At 43.0% G+C, this 22,586-nt stretch overlaps 1 protein-coding gene across 1 annotated transcript in view; it reads right to left on the bottom strand.

Moving 5' to 3' along the window:
- Window positions 1-2,654: 2,654 nt before the first annotated feature.
- Window positions 2,655-22,586, bottom strand: part of LOC147709194 (uncharacterized) — a 575,919-nt gene continuing 555,987 nt past the window's right edge. Inside the window, exon 24 of the mRNA XM_086925447.1 lies at window positions 2,655-2,915. Coding sequence (XP_086781573.1) covers window positions 2,825-2,915 — 91 coding nt within the window. The 3' untranslated portion in view covers window positions 2,655-2,824. The remainder of the gene's footprint in view (window positions 2,916-22,586) is intronic.

The raw sequence follows: 22,586 nt of genomic DNA, 5'->3' as shown, positions 1-22,586 counted from the left end.
GACTTGACATATTTATTGCAAACAGCTTATGTTAAAGTGAATAGGCATTTAGGTGTGGATTGTTATTACTCTATATGAGTAGTGGGTGTAACTCACATAATTCCATATAGTGTAATCAAGTGGAATAACCTAAGCACTTTGCGAGGTAATGCAGAATTACGTGAAAAGAGCTATTCAAAGGATGCATTTTTTGCTACAAAATGTTGCTAAATGTGTTCTTGGGGTAGAATTTTTCCCAAACTTTCTCCCGGTATTGTTTCATATTTTCTTAGCACAAAAAGTACCCTTGTTTCCAAAATCATGCTAGGGTGCATTTTAGCATTAAGAAATATCGCTAAATGCAGCAGAGCACAATTAGCAAGCGTGATCCATCATCACAGATTACTCTATTAGGCAAATGTTTTGGTGTTAGTCATCTACCTGAACAAACTAAGGCATTCAAAGATATGCACTACAATAACCTTTATTAGGCTTTCTTTGTAAAGGTAGCATATTGCTTAGTGTGGTTTATTTATACATTTGTACTTTTATGACTGTTTTCCGGATAGTTGCCTTGTGAAAAGCTTATGCTCAGTAGAATGGGCTTAAGTTGGTTACGGTGACAAGCCAATGTGGATTGAGGAATGGATGCATGAGTGCAAAGATGAGTGAGTGTCTTCACCCATCACTGAAACAAATGACACTTTAATTCATAAGCCAGAATAATTGGCATTGACAATGCTTCCTATGATCGTGTTTTTAAATGGAAAGACTTCCTGGTGAAAGAACACTGATGTTCATTCCTGGCAAAGACTCCTTTCGACCCTTCTGTGTTGTGCAGAAAGTAATCATCATCCTTCAAGCTTTTGCAAAAAATCTGACTTTAATTGGCTGTGGTTTGAGCTGAAATTCCCAGTGCCCTTTATATATTTAGACAATACAAACAAATTCTTTTTAAACTACACACCGTTTCCCGGATACAGACATTGTGTTTCTTGTACCATTTGAGCATTTAAACATTTTATAGAAAGGGGAGGCGTAAGTAAGGCAAAACATGGAGAAATATATTTATTTCCCCTCATTTTTACTTTTTCTCTGTGTGCTGCATTCTGCAGCACACATATAAAGAGAAAAAAGTCTCTTATGATTGTTTTTGTGGAGGAAGGTTTCACTTCCTGCACAAAAATAATAATCCCTGCAAAGCAGGCACCCTTGCACCATGGTGCAAGTTGCCTGCGTTGTCACACGGCAGCCCATGATGCGCCGGTACACAGGATAGGACAGGAATGTGCTGTATCTGATAGCTACAAAGCATTCCCGCCCTTTTCTTTGGCCGTAGGCAAGCGCAGCAGGAAGGCCTGCGGAGCTGCCCTAAGGCAAAACCTCTTAAATTAGACAGTAAAAAAGTGGTTCATTAAAAAGCAGGTGAAAAAATATACAATTCCAATCAATCTAAGACCTTTTGCAATTGATTTCCTTTGTTTGATTTACTTAGATATATTACTTGGTAAATTTACATACAATATTGTTCGGCAGGCCTGTACAGTACATGAACTTGTAAATAATTTATATTTGCTCTCTAATCTGATGCCTGCTTACTATGGCCTAATTGTTATACACATAGTTGAAGCCTGAATAATTTGTGGTGGAATATCTTCACTTTACCCTGAACACTTTATTATTTTTCAATTTATGTCTTGATCACCCATTTATTATTGAACAAATGTATCATTAAATTGCTATCAGCCTAAACACACTGTACTCTCTTAACTGATGTTCGTTTGTTTCGAGTCTATAGAGGATACATTAATAAGAACTCTCGTAAATGCAAACAGCAAGTGATACTAGGAATTTGCATAGACATTTTCCAAGTGTGATAGACATAAGAGGAATAATCAACAAACACAGAAGTTTCTTTAGGAAGCATTACTGTCAGATTGTGTGCAAAACTGTGTTATTGCCCTGAGCTCTGTCAATAGAGCATATTCACTTCTTTTATTTGCTTGACCCTCATTCAGCAGCTGGAGATAAAGTCAATTGCACATAATGAAGGGAATAAGCATGCTGACTGCCTCTGTCTTTCTTCATGTATTTGCCTCTGAATCTAGAATACAGTCAAGCACATGGGTTAGTGTCAGCATTCAAAGCATTCTGAATGGCTGAACCAATCTCAGCATTACATACCAGGTGCTAAAATTAAGAACACTGCAGAGGATTATAATTGCGTGCACGGATGCTTTGGCAAAAACTTTTCCGGATCCAGTCTCACGCCTGGGGATAATTCAATGTTAAAGAATCTGCGGCTAGTAGTCTCTATCAGATTATTTGTTTTGTGCTGGACATTTATATTCCAATATTTAATAACGTGTATGTTCAGTAAAAACAAATTGTGACTGGGCAACTGGAAGTTCTACCTTGCAAAACGTTGTATTCCCTGAGCAATGTAACAAGTGACTGCAGTCTGTAAGCCAACTTCAAGTTAAAGTTACTCGGAGGTTTGGAAATAAGGGCTTAATTTGTAGTCTGGTGGATGGTTACTACGTCATAAATTTGAAGAAACTCCCATCCGCCATATTACAAGCGCATTAGGGTAATGCACTTGTAAAAATGTGAGCAGGATATCTGTCATGTTTGTGACAGAATACCCATCTGTCAAAATCTAAATCAGTCCCAATTTTTCTATTGAACTTCATTCCTAAAACAAAACATTAACTGTGTTTCCTTAAAAGAGAAGTTGTTCAAGTTGCTGAGAAATGAATATTCAAAGCAGTGTGCAAAAATAATGTGGACATCCTTGAAAAGACCACACAGTGTTTTCTGAAATGACAAGTATTTTCACATTTCATCAGTACGGTGGTATGAAATGCACTTTGTAGGCTGTGAAGTCTTGCTCTGAATGGCTCTGGTGTAAATTGTCATCATCAGTTTTGGCAATCCTGTAAAGTAAGAATGGACATATATTTGAAAAGAGCAGTGTCAACATGATAAAAATAGCAATTGGTGACAGCCCAACGTCCATGATATAAAATTCTAAACAACTATGTTATAAAATAGCATCATTTCTTATTTCATGAGTTTATAATAAATAGCCTGCACACTAACGTGAATATCATTTGTAGATTACCCCTATTCTTGACATCTTAGTCCCACCTGATTATGCCATTATACAATGTTGTGATCGTCTGGGGGAAATCGGGGGGGCGGGGGGGGTGGTATTGATTTCATTCATCGCTCCAGCTTAACTATAAACATTCTCAGAATGTTCTGCTATCTTCCTGTGAACTACTAGTAGCAGAAATTTGGAACGAGGGCAAGGTTGTCTGTGTGCTTCACAAGATTTACCATCCACCGGGTGACAATTTGCTCTTCATACAGCAAATCATGGAGGTTATCAGCTCTTGTTCGCCTCTCCTAAAGGGTTGGGGGCCTTAGAAGTGTACTATTCTGGTTGTTTGGGCACAAGATGAAAGTCTGAAAACCTTTCTTCAAGTACCTCAGTGGGAGCAACCGGAGAAAGTATCCAAGTGGAAGATCTGAGTCATCAGATTGAATTACACCGTTGTCCCAGTCAAGGCTCCCAGCTCCTCCTAAAAAATGACTAAATGCAATCCTGTGTTGGGATTTAAAAAAATTCCAGCAAAAATTCTCCAAATCTTCAGTGCTCCAAAGGGACCAACCTGTTTCAAGCATCCTGCCTTCGCCTCCATGGCAAAATTCAGCAACAGCCTGCTCAGAGAGGATTTTTATTTTTAAAAAATGATGGTCTCTTTCTGCATTGGGGCTTTAAAAACATTTAGTGTTTCTTTTAAAAAAAGTGGCAAAGATCCTTTCTGAAGTGGGACTTAAAACGTTTTTTAAACATTTTGCCTTCCATACTTTTTACTAGGACCAATCCACTTGTTTTATCTGACCAGAGCTCCATTATGATGGGCCACAAATTGCATCTAATACCCCAGTCTACCACTTTCATAGACTATCAGTGGCACTTTGTGCTTTCTTGGTGCTAATTCTACTTAAATCTTTAAAAATTCATATATTCAGATCACCGTATTTAATTTTTGTCGTTTTGGCCTTATTTTACTCATAAAATGTTCCCTTTATTAAAAAAATTGTCTGTGCAGTCATTTTGTGGTTTGTGTGACGTTTTCTACTGTGGATGCAGTGCTTAAATACATTTCACATTGCCTTTGATTTAAGCCTGACTACTTTGTGTCACGTTACCAGCGATTGAATAGAGGTTTATTTTACTTAAATTGTGTAACATCTACCAGGTGGTGACCACTGACTTTAAGACGGACATCTGTCCATCTCAAATAATAATCCCCTTTCCTACAGCCCATTAAGGGCAAAACTCTTGGTTGGAACTGTTATGATCTGGTTGGAACCCTACAATCAGTGCTTAATTTGTAAAATATTAAGTGCAGGTGCTCAAATTTTTGTCGGAGGCCACACCTACTTTTCTCTGGCTCCACCCACTTCCTCTACTGGCTCCACCCACTTACTCTATTAGCTTCTCCCACATCCTCAACTGGCACTGCGAAAAGTCAGATGAATTTCAGCAATGCTCAGAATGATGACACCTTGAAAAGGCTACTGACATAGAAAAGGGACGTTAAAAAAATATAACGCTCAAGAACTGTTACACTCATTTTCTGGTCTTTGGTATTTGGCCTATTACCATCCAGGTGGCTGGGGGAAGGGAATCATAACTTTTAAATCTGTTTTAAATCACACATCCCTCCCACTCACTCAAAAATGCCAACTTTTGGAGATTCTACAAAACAGCACAATCTCTGGGCGAGGTGCGTGTGACGAGGGACACAATTGACGAAGGGAAGGGACAGGCTCTGCCCAGAACACACAGGAGGGACAGAGGCCCGTGGCAGAGAGTGGGCACAAATGAGCTTTGTGTGAGTGAGGAGATGTAGGGAGAGCCGCCTTTATCAAAGACACCCCACCTCGTCAGCACAAAGACCCTCGCTGAAAAATGTGTCAGATAGTGTAATCGATTCAGAAAGGGAATTACAGGGTTTGCATTTTACAATTCAGCTTAAACACCCGGTTAAACCTGATCCGGTGAGAACAAGCATCACTTTGTGAATGCTGACAGATAGTGAGCACAACTGGACACACAGAGCGCATCACAACAATAAATATTACACACTATGCACAGCTTAAACATATGCAGATACATTATTCAAGGGAGGCAGGAGAAAAAAAAGTTAAAAACGCACACCTGCAGCATTCACACAAGTTCTGAGCTCATTAAAGCATTCATAATGTTGTTGACAAAAAAGTATGGCGCGGCTAGTGTGTGGCAGGTTCCCAAGGAATTTGTGTGTGCGGGGGGTCGGGGGTAAGACACCCTCCCTGCGAGACGGGCGAGCTCTTTCCCTCTAGTGACTCGTATAGCGTCTCAGGACGTGAGTTTCCCAGTCACGATGTCCATGCCGCGCATGCTGTCAGTGCTGGCAGTATTAGCAGAGTATTTGCTGCTTGGTGCTGGCAGTTTACTGCTCAGTGCTCCCATGCAATCCCCTCAGACTGGAACTCTGTGCCAGCCGCCCTCCGAGATGACTGCTCTTACTGCCCACTCTCTAGCAGTCACTTTGCTCCTCTTCAGGCTGTCACTCCAATGCAAACCCCTCAGACGTCCACTCTGTGCCAGCCCCCTCAACCCCGTAAGGCTGCCACTCCCTGCCAGCCCTCATGCTGACTCAAAGTATCATTCTCTACCACCCCTCTCAGACTGTCACTCTCTACCAGCCCCACAAGCTGTCTCACGCTGTCACTCTCTTCTAGCCCCCCTCTGGCTGACACTACAATCCCCTCAAACCCATAAGACTGTCACTCTCTGCCAGCACACTCAGGCCGTCACTCTCTACCAGCCCCCAAACCCGTAAGTCTGTCACTCTCTGCCAGACCACAAACTCGTAAGAGTGTCCCTCTCTACCAGCCTCGTAAGACTGTCACTCTCTACTACTCCCCTCATCCCCCAAACCCCCTCAGGCTGTCACTCTCTACCAGCTCGTCAGAGCCTGCCATCCTTCGCCTGGGATGACCCCATGATGTCAGTGCAGTAGTGCCCGCTTCCGCCTCTGGGTAATTAGTGTGCCTGTGCCCCCACTCTTGCGCGATTGATTGTCACTGCCCCAGCGTCACTCCCCCACCACATGGGTTGTCTTGGTGCCTGACCCTGCCTATACTGGCATTTAACAAATTACTTAAAACGTACTGTGGCATGTGGGCCCAGGCTATGTGTATGCACGGCGGGCCGGCTGGCGTCCGCTACTAGGCCAAGCCAGCTGAGCCCCAGGCAGGAGCATGCATCATCGTGGAATTCGAATCTTGGGCGGAAGGATACTACTTCAAGGGGCAGGACCTTCCTTTCTTTAACAACTTAACTAACCTTTCCTGATGTAATGATGAAATAAATGCGAGCCGGGGGGGCCACTGGGCCAGGAACAGTGGAGTGCGTCGCCGTCATCAAATCTTGGATGGAGCCGGAGCTCGACACGCCACCACTGGACATGTCGTAGTATTGTGGCATGACGTTATGAGGTCTATGACTGCTACTTAAGTTATTACTTTAATACTTACAGTTACACTTGTGTTCAGCCGGGGCTGCGAGCCACTGTTTTTATTAACTGATAGACCCCTGGTGGTGCTGCCTGCCCTCAATGTGGCCGGGCTCCCCTAATTTGCGGGTTGCTGGTGTGCCGGAGCAGGGCCACTTGCAAGCAGAAATAAATCTGCGAGCAGCGTGCACATAGGCAAATCCAACCTATCCAATAAATTTCTGACTCCTGCCCAGTATTGCTCCTGAGTCCCGCCCACCTCACCACCAGCAACAGTCCACTGAAGTAAGGGCACGCCAGGACGCCGCCACCATGATGACGCCACGCCATCACATGATCCGTATCATTAGGAGGATTAATGATGATGCAGACAGTAATCACTTTGATGTTGCTCTGGCTCACATTCACTCTGAACCGAAGCACACTGGACTCAGGAAACCCATAACAACACTCTGCATCAGTGCGCCCACTCAGTCACTCAGTCACTATTGTTAATTTATTGTCATGATCAAATGTGACAACAACGTACAGCCAGTCGTGCAGACGCGTGTAGACTCGGCCCTGAAAAGTAAGTGCTGGTGCTAAGCACCGGAAAGCACCGGCACAAATTAAGCACTGCCTACAATGCTGAATTTTCTTTTCATTTCTCTGCTTTAGACAACTTTAGCAGTCTGCAGGCAGATCTATAATTTCCTATATACAACATATACCTAGTGTGGGCTTTGAGCTAGCCCATTGCTCATAAATGGATAGCTTTGTTGTCTATGTCAGTTATCTGCTCTTGATTAAATGACTTTCTTCTTTATTCATGTGTTTGTTCCAAGTCAAAAAGAAAATCAGTCTCATAGTGCTCTGATTGGATTACTTTTATCCTTCCAATGCCTAATTGAGAGGACTCTTTTTAGGTCTGGGTTGACAGTGCGGGTGTCTGTTTCACCTACTATCAATTCTTTACTGAACAGAAACAGTGTGCTTTTGATCTGCCACAGAGAAGTATAACTCTTACCTCATGCTATTAGCTGTTTGGTGTATCATTCTTCTATTTTTGGAATGCTTGCACTATGCGGGATTATGTTGCATCTCAAAATACACTCCATCATCACATATTCAGTTCTTTATATCACACATGCATTTTATACCTAAAGCATTTTTTGAATGTTTTCGTCAGGACTCGAGCACGAGCCTGAGCATATGATTGAGCCGTTTTACACTTGAACAGTTGGGCCAGAAAATGGATGAAATATCACATGATCAACAACTAAGTTTAGAGATCTCGCGAGACTTCGGAAAGCAAAAATCTTCTTTTTTTTAACTTTATTTTTATTACCAATGTGTGTGATAGAAAGTTATCTCTGACCGTTTTCTGAGACCACCTCTGCACAGATCACTTCTTTATATGACATTTTTAAATATAGCACAATAGTTCATTGGGTTAACGCACCCCTTACAGGGATTTCTGATTACTATGTGGATTCCAGGTAATTGTTAAACCTGACAAAATAACTGCACCTCTGACGTGCTGAAAGGATTTGGCAGACGTTCTTCTATTCTCTCACTTCATCTGTAAAGCTGGCCGCAAGCACTGCCATCAAGGACATCACTTAGCATTGAGGGGGCACCAGGAGTCACACCTGTCACTGCTGCCTTGATCTGTGTGACCCCTGGCAGAGTCCATGTGGCCCAAATAAGCAACACCAAGATCAGACAGGGCAGGGTGAATAACATTTGTTGTCTGAAAAGTGCAGGATACTTTTCCATTTATTATTTTTATTTCAGAAGCGTTACATCAGGAACCAGCATAGCAATAAAAAAAAAAGAAAAGAAAAAAACAATTCCCATCAGCAGTCTAATAAAAAAAATTATGTTTCATCTTTAAATCACAATAGTGGGTGTAACTACTGTAATGTTCACGGATGGGTACCTTCATAAGTCTGACAGCAAGAACACATTGCATTTTTAAATAGAAAGTTATGCCCAGTACAACTGAATCAAGCTGAAACATCCAAAAGCCACACTGTATTGAGAGTGTATTTTATCCGAGAAGCACAAGTTCCACTGCTTAATACTACATCACGCCTTATAACCTACTGCCTTCCTCTAATCTTGGCCACGTACTCCATCAGAGTTCCCCAGGTATCTCTGGGATCAAAAGCTCCGTTGTATCTTGGCTATGGTCTCCACCTTTTGATCACTCACCACCCAATTGTATATAATCCAGTCTGCTTCTTTGGAAGTTGACCTGTGCATGACAACACAAAATAGCACAGAATATGTATTTGGTTGTCGACACTTTTGGGACATGGGGCTTTATTTCAGGCCCAGTATGTGCATAAATGGCAGGGTATAATAATATTAGAGTAAAAACTTGTAAAGCCTGTGTCTACTATTATTTGATCAGTCATTTATATCTTCATGCACACGTTTTACGCTGTATTCTGGTAAAAGATCTAGAGATTCTAGATTGTATGATCGATCAACAAGCTCAATGAAGATTTCAGAAACCTGCATAAAAGTTTTGTGTAGCATCTTCCCCAGGAGCATGCAGATGAATTACGGCACACAGGAGCTAGGTAAAGCATTCACTCACTGCGCATGACATCATAATTTCCCTAACACCTTCCCGCATATTACGTAATCCCTGTTCAGAGTCCACCCAGAACCATTAGGGTCCTAGTGCGCATAACATATGCAGTCAAATTTGTAAGTCCTAGAGAAAAAGGGTCAACATCTCTCTCATTATAGCGGTTTAATTAAAAAAGCCATGTGAGACAGTTTCCTTTTTGGAGGGTGATTTATACATGCCAAATATATTTAGAGTATGTAAAGCAAACTATTATAATTAGCAGAATAGTTTCTGCTCAGGAACACAACTATGCTTGAGACCATAAAACATTGGTTTGTAGGGACTGAGTTACCATACAACCACAGTATCTATGAGCCCAAGTCTGACTCTATATCATCCCTCACTTGCCCTCCTAACATTTCCAGAGACACAAGTGAGTTGGCACCCCAGAACACAACACTCTCCATCCTTTCAGGGATTGTGGTATCAGGGCACACCCTTTCGCTCTCTCACTCATCATTCTCCACAATAAAATAAACAAGAAACACAAAGGAAGTTTTGAATATGGAATTGGGAGAGGAGTTGGCCTAACGGCTAGGGTGGTAGACCTTGAATCTGGGACACTTGGTTTGAGTCTCTGCAATGACGCTGAACATCCTATGATTCCGGACAAATCACTTAATCTCCCGTGCCAAACAAAAATTAATGTTTCCTCATGTATTGCAACTGCTGCTATGTAAAGCGCTCTGATACCCGATTTGGGTCAAGTTCGCAGTATATAAAACTCTGTCAAATAAATATTTATTTAAACTATTGTGCTCTAGGATGCAGTATTTGCAACATAATTAGAAAATAAATGGATAGCAAAGATATTGCTAGCACGGTTAACAAACTATATACCATAAGAAGCCCTGTCATGTTACACGATAGATTAGCCTAAACCCCCCCTTCATGCTGAAGCTAAATGATTAACTACCAAAGGTCTCTGGGATAAGTGGCAGACCCTGTACCTAAGCATACATAGATGGACGTTCTATATCTCAGCTGATGCAGTAATCTTGCCTCAGGACATTCGCTCAGTAAGTGTTTTGAACTCCTGTCCTTAGTTATATGCAAGACTTGTTTGCTCACAAACAGCAGCTGCATTCTCATGATACACAGGGCTGGACGGAGAACCAAAACAGACCTTGCAAACTTCTTGGATGGCCCCCCTGTGGGGCAGGGGGAGTGGCCAAGCTGTTTGCTAGGGTAAGTTTTGGCCGTACTCGTTACAGGGGAGCGATATTGCCTGCCCCCTGTAACAAAAACGGCCCGCAGGGGCTCAAAACCGGCTCCCACACTGGCGGCCCACCGGGAAAGGCTAGTGTCTGACCAGAGAGAATAACAAGGGGCATTTGTTGTTTGACCTTGTCTATGGTGTTCAGACTAAATCCCAGGAAAGAACAGAACATGAAAACATATGCAGGTTCTGTGTGAAAATGCAATGTGCCACAAAAGCAAGGATTCTTATGTAGTAATGTGTGCAAAGGAAATACTGCCTACAAAGTGTACTACTGGACTAACATGGGGAAAACTACAATGGGCCATGCAGGAAACACACAGCAATTTGACTGTATGTCTTTGCCACACAAATAGATGATCAAAATAAGCATAATTTTACCAGAAAAGACACACACTATTTTCATGAGCATACACTGAGTCGTCAGTGGCAGTATCTACAGGGTTTTGCATGCTGTGTAACCCCAGTGTGCATGTAACCTGTGTGTGGACTTGTTTTCAAACGGAAACCAGCCTGCACAAATGGATTGTGAAACTTCAATGTTTCCAATTTCTTTGAAAATAATAGAGTCAATAGTCATGTGATATAACGCCCTGTAATGTAGGTCAGAAGGGGATGGGTCAAAGAGTGTGATGTCACGTCCACTATCGCTGGCATTTGGTTGAATCTTTGTCTATGATTGGCATTTTTTTAAATGAAAAGAGTGAGAATGAGGTAATTGGGACAAGAATCGTGGAAGAGCAAAACGTTATTCGGACTCCCACTTTTAGAGGGGATCCCGCACCCACTTACACAGCGCTTTATTGTAGGTTGTGATATCTGCGTTCAGTCGAGCGCTCTATAAGTGCCGAACACTGCAAATTTAGCCCACTAATCTCATGTACTGGTGGCGAAAAACAAGGCTGACAAGGGAAATTAGATTACCCTTTCACAACTCCCTTTTTACAGGCATGTGTTCGTAGATATGTCTGCCATCCTTTTTAAATTTTCTCTAAAAAATTTTTTTTATATATATATGTTAGCTGGGAAAGACCATCACGATTCCAGCCATTTTGAGAAAATTGACAGCAGTGGAACAGCCAACTGGGCCAAGACTGCCACCTAGTGTAAGTCGTCAAACACCAACCAACAAGCGGCCAATTTTAACATTTTAAATTATCTGTAACAATTATGTTCATCATAACGTTCTCATCCAGTCCTGAGCCGGTGAGCAGAAATAGTCCTTTTCATGTTGTGATTTCAGTTTAATGATTACACTGTGGTGTCCGGAGCGCTTCGCATACCCTTGGAGTTTACGTGGCATTGCGCATGTATGCCGATGTTCTCTGTTCGTGCAATAAACGTGAACAACTTCACGCTTTGGTTTGTTCCCTTAAGGATGAAGAAGGATAATTATATGGTTTATGCCCGCCCCTTAGGCAGTTACAGTCATATGGCTAAAAAGTGTGGTTTTACAAAAAGGCACTTTTGTTAAATATGAAAAAGATATTACAGACACACGATTCTGCTTTTTGATGTGTTTTTTTTCTAACTGAAATACAAAAGTGCATTTTTGTAATTAAATTCTGAATGTATTAAGAACAGAATCACCAGCACTTTAACAGATGCCATGGATCGCATAAGTAGGTGTTAATTAAGAGTTATTGAGAACTTTGCAGAGTTCGTCAATGTCTAGTTAACCCATGTAGTTGCTTTGATTTGTTCAAATCTTTTAGATTCACTTTTTAAAACAAGCCTACCAGACAGTAGAAGATGTCTGGTTGCAATAGCCCTGTTTTGGGTTTACCGAGAAATTCCAGGGGATTTCAGCCCCACACTTGCTTGCTTATAATTTGATGGGGTTGTTCCTCTCCTGTAGGAAGGCCTCTTCATGGCCTCCACAATTAGCTGGCTTCTACCCTTGCGATTCTCATCTTATGGAACTGCTTTTTATAGTTTTACTGTAGCACTCAGGGGCTTATTTACAAACCCAGTGCGCTGCCAGAAAGTCACTTTCATTGATGTTACGGAAGCGCACTTGGTTACCCATTTCTACGAGGGCACGGAGAGCCACTCTGCATGGTTTTACATGACCTTGTAGGTATGGTGTAAGGCAACGCACCACAAGTCACTCTGTTGCCTCACACTCTGAGAGGGAAACATGCCATGGAAATTACGCTGAATGTTCCCACTCAATGCTTATGGTTATTGACACATTCCCAGATTAACAACTTAGCATAGGGCAGGCACACTGGTTGTTTTTGTGACGGAATGTGTCCTTTCCTTACAAAGACAACCCGATTTGAATGTAGGCACCCTTGAACCATGGTGCAAAGGTGCCTGCATTGGCAAATGGCAGTCATTTGTGCACCAGCGCTGTGAAAAAGGACAGGAAGGCGCCATGTCTCATAGATACAGTGCATTCCTGCCCTTTTCTTTTGGCGTAGGTAGCACAGCAGGAAGGCTTGCGACGCTGCCCTAAGCCAAAAGAAAGCAAATGAGGCCTTTAACAAGTGTGCATGTGTTTTCCAGCTCTCTCTTGTATGCTTCTTCCCTGCCACATTCCCTGCCTTCCTTGCACTGCATTATGCTTTCTCACTTGTGTGCAACTCCTCACACACTGCTTGCTGCTCTTTCTTTACTGGAAAACGAATGGATTAAAAAGTAAGAGTGCTGCATTCAAAGGTTTTATTAAACAAATACTTAGATACAGTTGGGGGTCATTCACCTACTCCTTACTGAATATTATTACATTGTAGTGGTGTTCAATCCTGCCAATAGCATAGTGCCTTGTGAAGCCTTTAAAGGTCACTTCTTACTATACTGACTTGTTAGAAAAAGTGGCTGATGTATCGAATGATTTTACCCATTCTGTGTCTGTGGATAAATGTGTCTGTACATATTGTCCAAAGTTTTTATAAACCAGCCATTTCACCAATCAGTGAAAGAAATAAACACTTCTAAAACATCAAATATGTTTTTAAAATTCCTAGATTCTCTACAATGTATAACATAATTAGATCAGACCTAAAACATGCTTCTCAACCCTGCACATTTAATCCAAGTGCACAAAACTGAAGGAAGCAAAAGGAAAAAGAAACACATTGTTGTGACCCAACTAAATAGCAAAGATCAAGCAGAATAGTTTTAGACAAGTATTTCTTGCTGCTACCTCGTATAACAAAGTTACATTGTGTTGGCCGATTCACAAAGAAAAAAGAGTGGATTATTCTCTCTCACTTTCATTTTTTTGAATGGTATTGTAGGTTGTGGTTGTGCAGGTGTTTATCAGTGTTTACATATTTTCACTGATGAGGGCTGTTTTCCTTCCTGTGGGGTTTTATAATTTATTACTGGTTTAAACATAAAACAGGATATCCTAACCAAGTTATCAATCTCAGAATTGGTGAAATGCCCTTGCTGGGATTCTAACCATTGTGTCGGAAGTTACATCCAGATCACAGTTCAAGGCGCATTGCAGGCCCTTACAGCCACATGAATAAAGCAGAATCATCCCTAGAGTGTTCTGAACTGCACCCGATGTCAGGATGCAGCTTATATATTGTTAACATTTTATTTTGACAGACTCCATCTTTCATGCTTCCAAACTGAGTAAATGGAGTTCAACAACTTGGAAAAGTGTAATATCTGTTATATTTATATTTAGAAAAGCCACAAGTGTGGTATTTTCCGCTACTTATAAAAAACAAGTAATTTTATTTAACTTAGTTTTACTACTGTGCAGTAAGTTAGGAATTGCTTTAATGCAGGTCAGCAATAAAGAAAACACTGCTAATTAACCTATGTTCCAATTGTATGCACATTTTAATTTACATTTCATGGAAAATAAAATCTTTTCTAGATTGCTTATGTCATGTCACTGGTTTTAGGAGCGTCACAGGATATCTTTTCACTTTATTTGTGCATGAAATAAAGAGCTTCCTTCCCTGCTGATTTCATCCCTGAAACAAGGCTCCAGCATCATTGCTTGCTGTCCTGAAAGTTAACTAAATATACAGAGAAAGCCGATTGCTGACCCTACATGAAGCATTCCAAAAGGGCAGCTGTCCACATGTGAATGGCATTGGATGGGCCTGGGGGGTACTGAGGGCCTGGGCAACCTGGCCATCCTCTAGAACAGGACCTGATGACGATGTGTGCGCAGGCATCTTCATGCAATCACACAACTAGCAAAACGCATTGGCAATGCCACCAACTTGTCCTTAGAGCTGAGACATATTGGCATTGCCAGTGTATGTTTACAGCCAATGATCACATGCATATTAACAGCTAGCCAGTCTATTCTAACTATATTAGCAAGAAAATGAGCTGACAACAAAACTCTAGTCTCCATTCCAGAGTGGAGACTATGTCCTATGGCTCTATCAGGGGAATTCTCCTGCACACATTTGTAAAGCGGTGGTGCTCTATCACATTCATTAGATACATCACATGTGCCTATATCACAAGCTGTAGATCTGTTCTTTCTTAAAGAAATGTGTTTTCGGACATTTTCAGCTCTATATTTGATTCATTTTACCTGATTTTTATGCGTCACATGGAGCATTTTAGAAAAAGGGGTGGCAATGATTTACTGAAACACTTCAAGGTTCACTCTTTTCCATGCTGCTATCCAGTTCTATTTCACCAAGACCTAAAAATATCTTTGACTTCATGTGATAGCGCCATAGCTATGGCCTGACTCCCAGGACTAATTGTTGCTTTTTATGTCGCACATGCTCGCCCATCATTCATTTACTGTTTTCATTCATGAGTCCAGAAGTCTTCCTTCTTGTGTTCTATTGAATGGCTCATTGCCTTTTGATTGCATTACATCTATCTACATTTGTTTTATCAAGCACTCACAACAGGGAGAATCTACTGGACCTTGTATATGTCGATCTGGTATCCTATCCCGCCAGGATGAAGTTGTTGTACGCATGGACACACTAATCTTGGCAATTTGGAGCTTTAAACTTTAGTTACGACAGACTTACTCTGCTGCTTTCATATTCCATAACTTCTCAGGCTTCTGCTTTAGGTGATCAATAATATCAGCACCCGCGGTGGTACGAGAGGGGGCTTGGGCGGCTCATGTGGCTTCCGGTAGTCATTAGATGCCGGCTGGAGAAAGCACAGGCTCTGCCACTTCACATCTTCCAGAGAAGGGGAGGTGGCTGCGGGCTGCCGCAGGGCTCTGACTTGGTAGGCGTGTAGCCTCAAGGATTTCTCTTTGAGGGACCCCAGGCAGAATAAGCTCCTACTAGGTTCCCCGCATCGGGCAGAACTATCTAGTGGGGACAGGCTTGCTCGAGGTCACGGATATTGATCTTTTCTAGCCTATGAGCCAAAGAGGAGGGGGGGGCAGAATTCTGGTCCCTCTTCTAAACCCCCAGCCGCCGCAAAAAAAGAAACCACCTAAAGGAAGGGCTCTGCAAACTAGGTAGGGGGGATCTGTTGAAGCAAATCAGCCCAATAGATATGGATTCAGAAATAAAAAATACCAGCCCTGTGGAAGCTTTGCCATCTCTCCAGGCCCCCACTTTGAAGCAATTTGTATGCAGACATGCAAGTAGAATAGGTGAGCCAAACACATCAAGTATGAAGGAAGAGTATCGCCTTGCAGTTACCAACTCCAGCCTCTGAAAAAGACCCTGTATCCTTTAATTTTACCAGCAACAAGAAAGTACTAGTTAAGATCACCTCCCTCTAAGAACCGTCTTTAAAGTCCAAACACAAGCCAAGGAGTTACCCATAAAGAGATCTCCCCCATCCACAACATATTAAATAAAGCAGACAAGGGGGCAGGCATAACTAATATGGAGCCTGTGGGGCAAGGTACTGAGGCTCCTTTTTTAGACCTGGAAACTGCCAACAGATTTCAGGTGCTGGGTGACAGTGAAGGAAACCATACTAAAGGAGGGACGCAAGAGAATCACGTCCTGGATAAAGCAACTATGTTCAGGGTAGATGGAGTCATTGGACACCAGCCCAGCCTGGCAGAGATGTTCGACTCCCGAACCTCAGAAATTTGAAATAAGTTTGCTATATCTGAGAGAGATCACGTTAGGATTCAAGAGGTTTGCAAAGCCTGGCAGCGATGTTCTACTCCCTAACCTCAGAAATATGAAATAAGTTTACTATATCTGAGAGAAATCAAGTTAAGATTCAAGAGGTTTGCAAGACTTTAGAAGCTCGCATGTCGCCTATAACTAACAAAATATCCACAATGGAGTCTTCCTTAGAAACCCTGAATAAGGTAGTGGAGGTCAACCAGGCCGAAATGAATTTGTTAAAAATGGGTGAAAAGGGAATGCTGGACAAAACAGAGCCATTGGAAAATAACGCTAGGTGCAATACTAAGAGGGCCCTGAAGAAGACAACATTAAGGGTTTTGTAATACGTTTACTCAAGGAAGATTTCCCTTCTATCGATGTTAAGGAGCTTGAGGGAGACATCCAGAGGATCCATTGAATCATAATAGGAAGAGTCCAAGAAAAATGATGATCAATTTCAAGTCGCACTCTTTAAAAGAGCGAAATCTATCTGAGGCCCTAAAAACTGGCAGTTTAACAAAAGGGGAGTGGTCGTTTAGGGGCCGCTCTGACAGCTCTAAGATTACACTGCACAAACAATGGGAAATGGGGAAACGTATTCCTGATCTGAAATCCTTAGGAGCTACGGGTTATGTTCGATTCCCAGCCCTTTTGAAGGTCATGTGGAACAACAAAATGCACAACTTATTGTGAGAGATTACGACGCAGCAAAAGATTTACGATATAATGTCATAGGGCGCTGAGGGCTCGAATGGGTAACACTACAGCATAACCAGCGTAGTTTTAGGGAAGATTCCCCAGGGAGGAGTGTTATCAATTTCACTTATTAAGATAGTTAGTTTTAATTTTCACTAGGTGGGGTGTAGCTGGGAGAAAATAGAAAAAAAGAGCAAAGTCCTCATTGATACATTTTAGCTTTAAGAGGTGAGTTTGGAAGAAAGCAGGCTGAAAAAATAGAGCATGGCTAAGACGCCAGGTTTTTTAGATGGTGTCCCTCTAAAAAAATTGTACCTGGATGCAAACGGACTAAGAGTAGATAGTAGAATGAGGTGAATTTTACAACTCTTGAAACAGGCAAACTAAGATTTTATTCTGCTACAAGAAACTAATTTAAAGCAGGACAAAATAAAGGCTATTCTGACTAAGCAGAACTGGGTAGGAGACTCAATCCACACTAATCAATCATGTTGTACAAAGGACGTGACACTGCTTATTAAAAATCCATTAAAGGTACTTTAGGGAAGTATAAAGTAGATCCCGGAGGGTGCTGGAATACTGCCAAAATTAAAATATTGGTTGTCTGGTGTGTCCTTGCAGGATACTATGGGCCAAATGTGGACGGTACCACACCCCTGAGCTCCCTATATAATCACCTTTTGGAGGCTAGACTTCCAATCATTTGGGAGGAGATTTTAACATACTACTTAACTAAACTCTTGGTAGATCAGTTAAAGCGAAATTCACTAGTTTACCAAAAATGAGGTTTATTAGGACCATGATGGAAGACTTACAGCTAGTAGATATATGGAGGGCTCAGTCTAAGAGTGTAAGTAGTAACCACAACTTTACTTTTAAAAATAGAAGGCTTGGGCATTATTCACAGATCAATTTATTTTTGGTTGATTCCAGATGGGTAGGCAGAGTCAAGAAGGTTGATCACATCCCCAAACACTTGTCCGACCACTCTGCAGTCCACATAGGGACAGGCCCACCCCAAGCAGGTGGACTTTCAACAGAACTCGGTTACTCAACTCATCAGTGATCGCCCAACTTAAAGGCGATATGCAGGAATAATTTTTAATCAATTTTTCTGCCCCAAGTAATATATTTTGGGATGGGTATAAAGCCTTTATTTGGGGGAGGGTCATAAGTTTGGCAGCTATAATACATAAAGAAAAAATAAGTAATATTAAACTGGAAGCCAACATCCTGACCACCCAGAGAGAGGGTGATCTGCATTGAGAGGAACAGGGCTGGGCTAAGAGAGAAGGTGAAATAAACTGTGCACGGCAGGCAGTAGCAGATTATCTAGATGGCACAGTAAGGAAAAAATGGGGTTCGAGTAAGTTAGCCCATCATACGGGGAAGGTTGTAGGAAGCTCCTTCCTTGAAAATCAAGAACTGACAGCGTGATAAATCAATTAAATAGGTTGTTTCTAGGGATACCGGGTTGTGTAGTTTGGAGAGTGTTAGAACTGGCTATTTCTGGTTGGCTAAGGATCACGCCAAAGCTAGGCAGAAACCACCATTCTAGTCAGGGCAAGGGAGTCACACGCCAAGATAACCCCTCGTCACCCCCTTGGTAGCTTGGCACGAGCAGAAAGGCTTATCCCGGAGGCAATGTGTAAAGCATTTCCGCACGCACACAACAGCAACAACATCCCAGGCACACCACAAAAGGAACTCCACGCAAGGTTATATAAAAATAACTTTTGTATTGTCAAAAACACACCAGATAGTAATCACACATATACATTGTGCCAACTGGCAGGGCAATATTCACAAGGGATTATTTGCAGGACAGGGCCACGTGGGCCACTGTCAGGATCAACACTTTTAGAACTAGAAATACTGTTAGAAATAGCACTTTGTAGATCATAGAATAATAATCACTTTAGCACACAACCAGTAACTACTGGTACCAGGTAAGTACCACCTACGCAACTATAATCACCTTAGGAGAATATTAGGCAGGGAACCTGGGCTTCACTAGCACCACCTGTACTAGGAGAAAAACAAGCACCTAAGTATCACAATACCTGCATGGGTATAGCATGAACATTTTACACATGATGCATCACAACATTCAGAGGTGTAGGGAAGGAAAACACATGATGCATAAGCATACATTCAGCAGTGTAAGAACAAGGCACATGACGCATCAAAACACATTCAGAGGTGCAGCACAGGAAAACACATGATGCATAAAAACATTCAGAGGTGTAGGTAAGACACATAATGCATAAAACACATTCAGAGGTGTCACAGGCATAATGTAACAATAGGTAGGGGAAGAAAAGGACCAGGTTATGATCCAATAGGGCTAAGATTACCATTCAAGGAAAGGAGAATGGAAGGTCCAGCCACAGTCAGAGCCCCAAAACCGGTGAACAGCAAATTGACTGAGCTGTTCCTAAAGAAGAGGAGAAGGAAACCGTCACTAAGGTAGGAGGGAAAGTGCTCAATGGAGGACCACCCTTGGGTATCCAATTAGTTGGATATAATGGCCTCACACACCCTTGCGAGTGTCATGCTTCATCATCGGCAATGCTCTTCGTTGGGCAGGCAGTGCAATGCCCAATGGGCTCACCTCAAAGAGGGGCTCTTTATCGGAGATCTTTTATCCAACTGCCTATGGGTGAAGTGCGGGTGAGGGGCCAGGAAAGGGTAGATAGTGTGGGTGAAGATAAAATGTGGCACAAGGTACCCGAAAAAACTTTATTCTGGTGGTCCTCTGCCGCAAGTAAAAACGAAAGTAGTCTGTGATCGCTGGAACTTAGGTTTCCAAGACACGATACAGACTAGCGTGCAAATGGTGTGGTCAATCTACCCTTTCCTGGCCCCTCACCCGCACTTCACCCATAGGCAGTTGGATAAAAGATCTTCGATAAAGACACTTGCAAGGGTGTGTGAGGCCATTATATCCAACTAATTGGATGCTGATGTCATCCCGACCTGCCACTGGAGACCCTCACTGCCTGCTCGCCACACGCCGAGTTACCGCCGCCGCACCTTGAGTCATCAGCGGCAGCAGAGCGGACTCGGTGCCCCAGGGGGCCCTGCTTCTGTGCATGCACTGCGCGTCATCACCTTGCGCCAGGAGGCGTTTGAAAAGCCCGGGTCCTCCCGACCAGACTGTGTTGCTGCTGTCATCCCGACCTGCCACTGGAGACACTCACTGCCTGCTCGCCACACGCCGAGTTACCGCCGCCGCACCTTGAGTCATCAGCGGCAGCAGAGCGGACTCGGTGCCCCAGGGGGCCCTGCTTCCGCGCACGCACTGCGCGTCATCACCTTGCGCCAGGAGGCGTTTTAAAAGCCCGGGTCCTCCCGACCAGACTGTGTTGCTGCTGTCATACCGACCTGCCACTGGAGACCCTCACTGCCTGCTCGCCACACGCCGAGTTACCGCCGCCGCCGCACCTTGAGTCATCAGCGGCAGCAGAGCGGACTCGGTGCCCCAGGGGGCCCTGCTTCTGCGCACGCACTGCGCGTCATCACCTTGCGCCAGGAGGCGTTTGAAAAGCCCGGGTCCTCCCGCAACGCGGGACGCCTGGACGAAGCCCGGACAAAGGGCGGACAGTCTAAGACAGTCCAAGACTGGCCACGACTGAACTGGACCAGGATCCTTGTCAATTTTCAATTACGAGGTATCTATTCATTGCTGAAACCTCTTAGGCTTCGTTATTGCCTGCTCATTGCGAAAAGTGAGATTGTACTGTTATTGGAAGTGGGTCACTAGCACGGTATATATTTCCTTATTGTATCTAGCTTCTGACCATGTCTAAGCAAAAATCACTTATCGCTCCTTCCAACACCATGGCCAATTATTTAGTCCAGGGGGTGGCTAAAATAAATAATGAGCGAAGGTCCTCCTTGGGACTTAGTCCCTCACCAATAGTCACTCAAATGGAGACCCCAACTGTGAACTTATTGGATCTGGATGCAACAAATGAAGCTGCAGTATCTTCCCAACCCAACACTGATAGGCCTCTGCTAAATGTTTCAAGTAACTCAAACCTAGATATAATAATGGAGGATGATCTAGATGACCTACACCGAGATCTAGAACTAGTTGAGGAAGATCTCACCCCACCAGCGCCTGTTCCAGCGCCGAGAGTAGCCAGAGGGGCCACCAAGATCCAACCCAAACGAGGTGGGCTGCGTTCAAGCAGGAAAAGGCCAGCATCTCCTCCGAGCAAAAGCGTCCCAGAAGATATAGGGAGAGAAGACAATGGTAGTATGGTGTGGGATGATGCTAATATTAAAAAACTCATGGGTATGTTGGACTCAAAATTAAGTCGGATTATCAAGCCTTTGTTATCCAAGATCGACCACCTCACTGACAAAGTTAACAAACTTGAGAGCCTCCTGAAAAGCACCAATGATAATGTGGGGGACATACAAAATCTGGTTGTAAGTAAGATTGAGCAAAAACAAATCACGGAAAATCCACCAGGGGAGGGAGTAGAATCAACAACTCTAATACATCCCCCCACACCAAAATCAGAACTACGTGCAAATATCCCTCTAGTTGATGGCCTCACAGCAAGACCAGTGACGATCAATGAATATGACTTAGGATTAGAAGTAGGCTACGTGGAGCTAATTGTAGAAGCCTCCCCTCTGATCCTGGTTCTTGCCAATGTTCCACCCCTGAAAACAGGCCAGATTGAATCTCCCCAATCTTTATTAAATAAAGCACTGCTTTGGTTGAGTAACAACATGCATATTTCTCCTTGGGGCAAACAAAAGTTGTCAGAGGATCTGCTAACAGCAAGAAGAGTGAAGTGGATAGGGAGTAGCCCTAATAAATTTGTGGGTGACTGTGTGGTACTGAATTTCAAAGGCCCTGAAGTACTGCCTGAAATCCTACCTAACCTATTCCCCCCCCCAACGTAGAACAGCAGAAATAATTCCACTCACGCTGGACTTCTTCTACAGTAGAAGAGGTCTGGTAGCAAACCCAAGTGTACTAAGGACCAAGTGGTCAGTTGTGGGTAGCAGAAGGGCGAGGGGTGGCCCAACTTGTGACTGGGGGCTAAGCATGGAAAATAGATTTTCTGCCCTGTCTAATTTAAATGAGTGCGATTGACTCAAAGGGTCAACAAACATGCCAGGTAACATACAGGGGATGTCAACATACTCAACTGCTGTCAATATGGTGTGCACACAAACTAACATAGATGCAGATGTAAGATGCAGGGAATCCCTAGATTTTAATGCAAGGGGGGTGGATAATGTTTCATGTGATAGACATAGTAATCCTGAACATGTAAGGAGCGATGGTCGGTTGACTGAACAGGATCTATCTGACCCAATAGATACTACCGTAGTAATTATGGAGGATAGAATAACCCCAATACCCGAGCCTGCAGACAATGATGCAGGGCCGGGCCAGGTAGGGCCAAATTTGGGCAAACCTATCCTGA

Source organism: Lissotriton vulgaris, chromosome 6 (genome assembly GCF_964263255.1).
Source record: "Lissotriton vulgaris chromosome 6, aLisVul1.2, whole genome shotgun sequence".
NCBI lineage: Eukaryota > Metazoa > Chordata > Amphibia > Caudata > Salamandridae > Lissotriton > Lissotriton vulgaris.
This window is presented reverse-complemented; position numbering and strand designations above follow the sequence as displayed.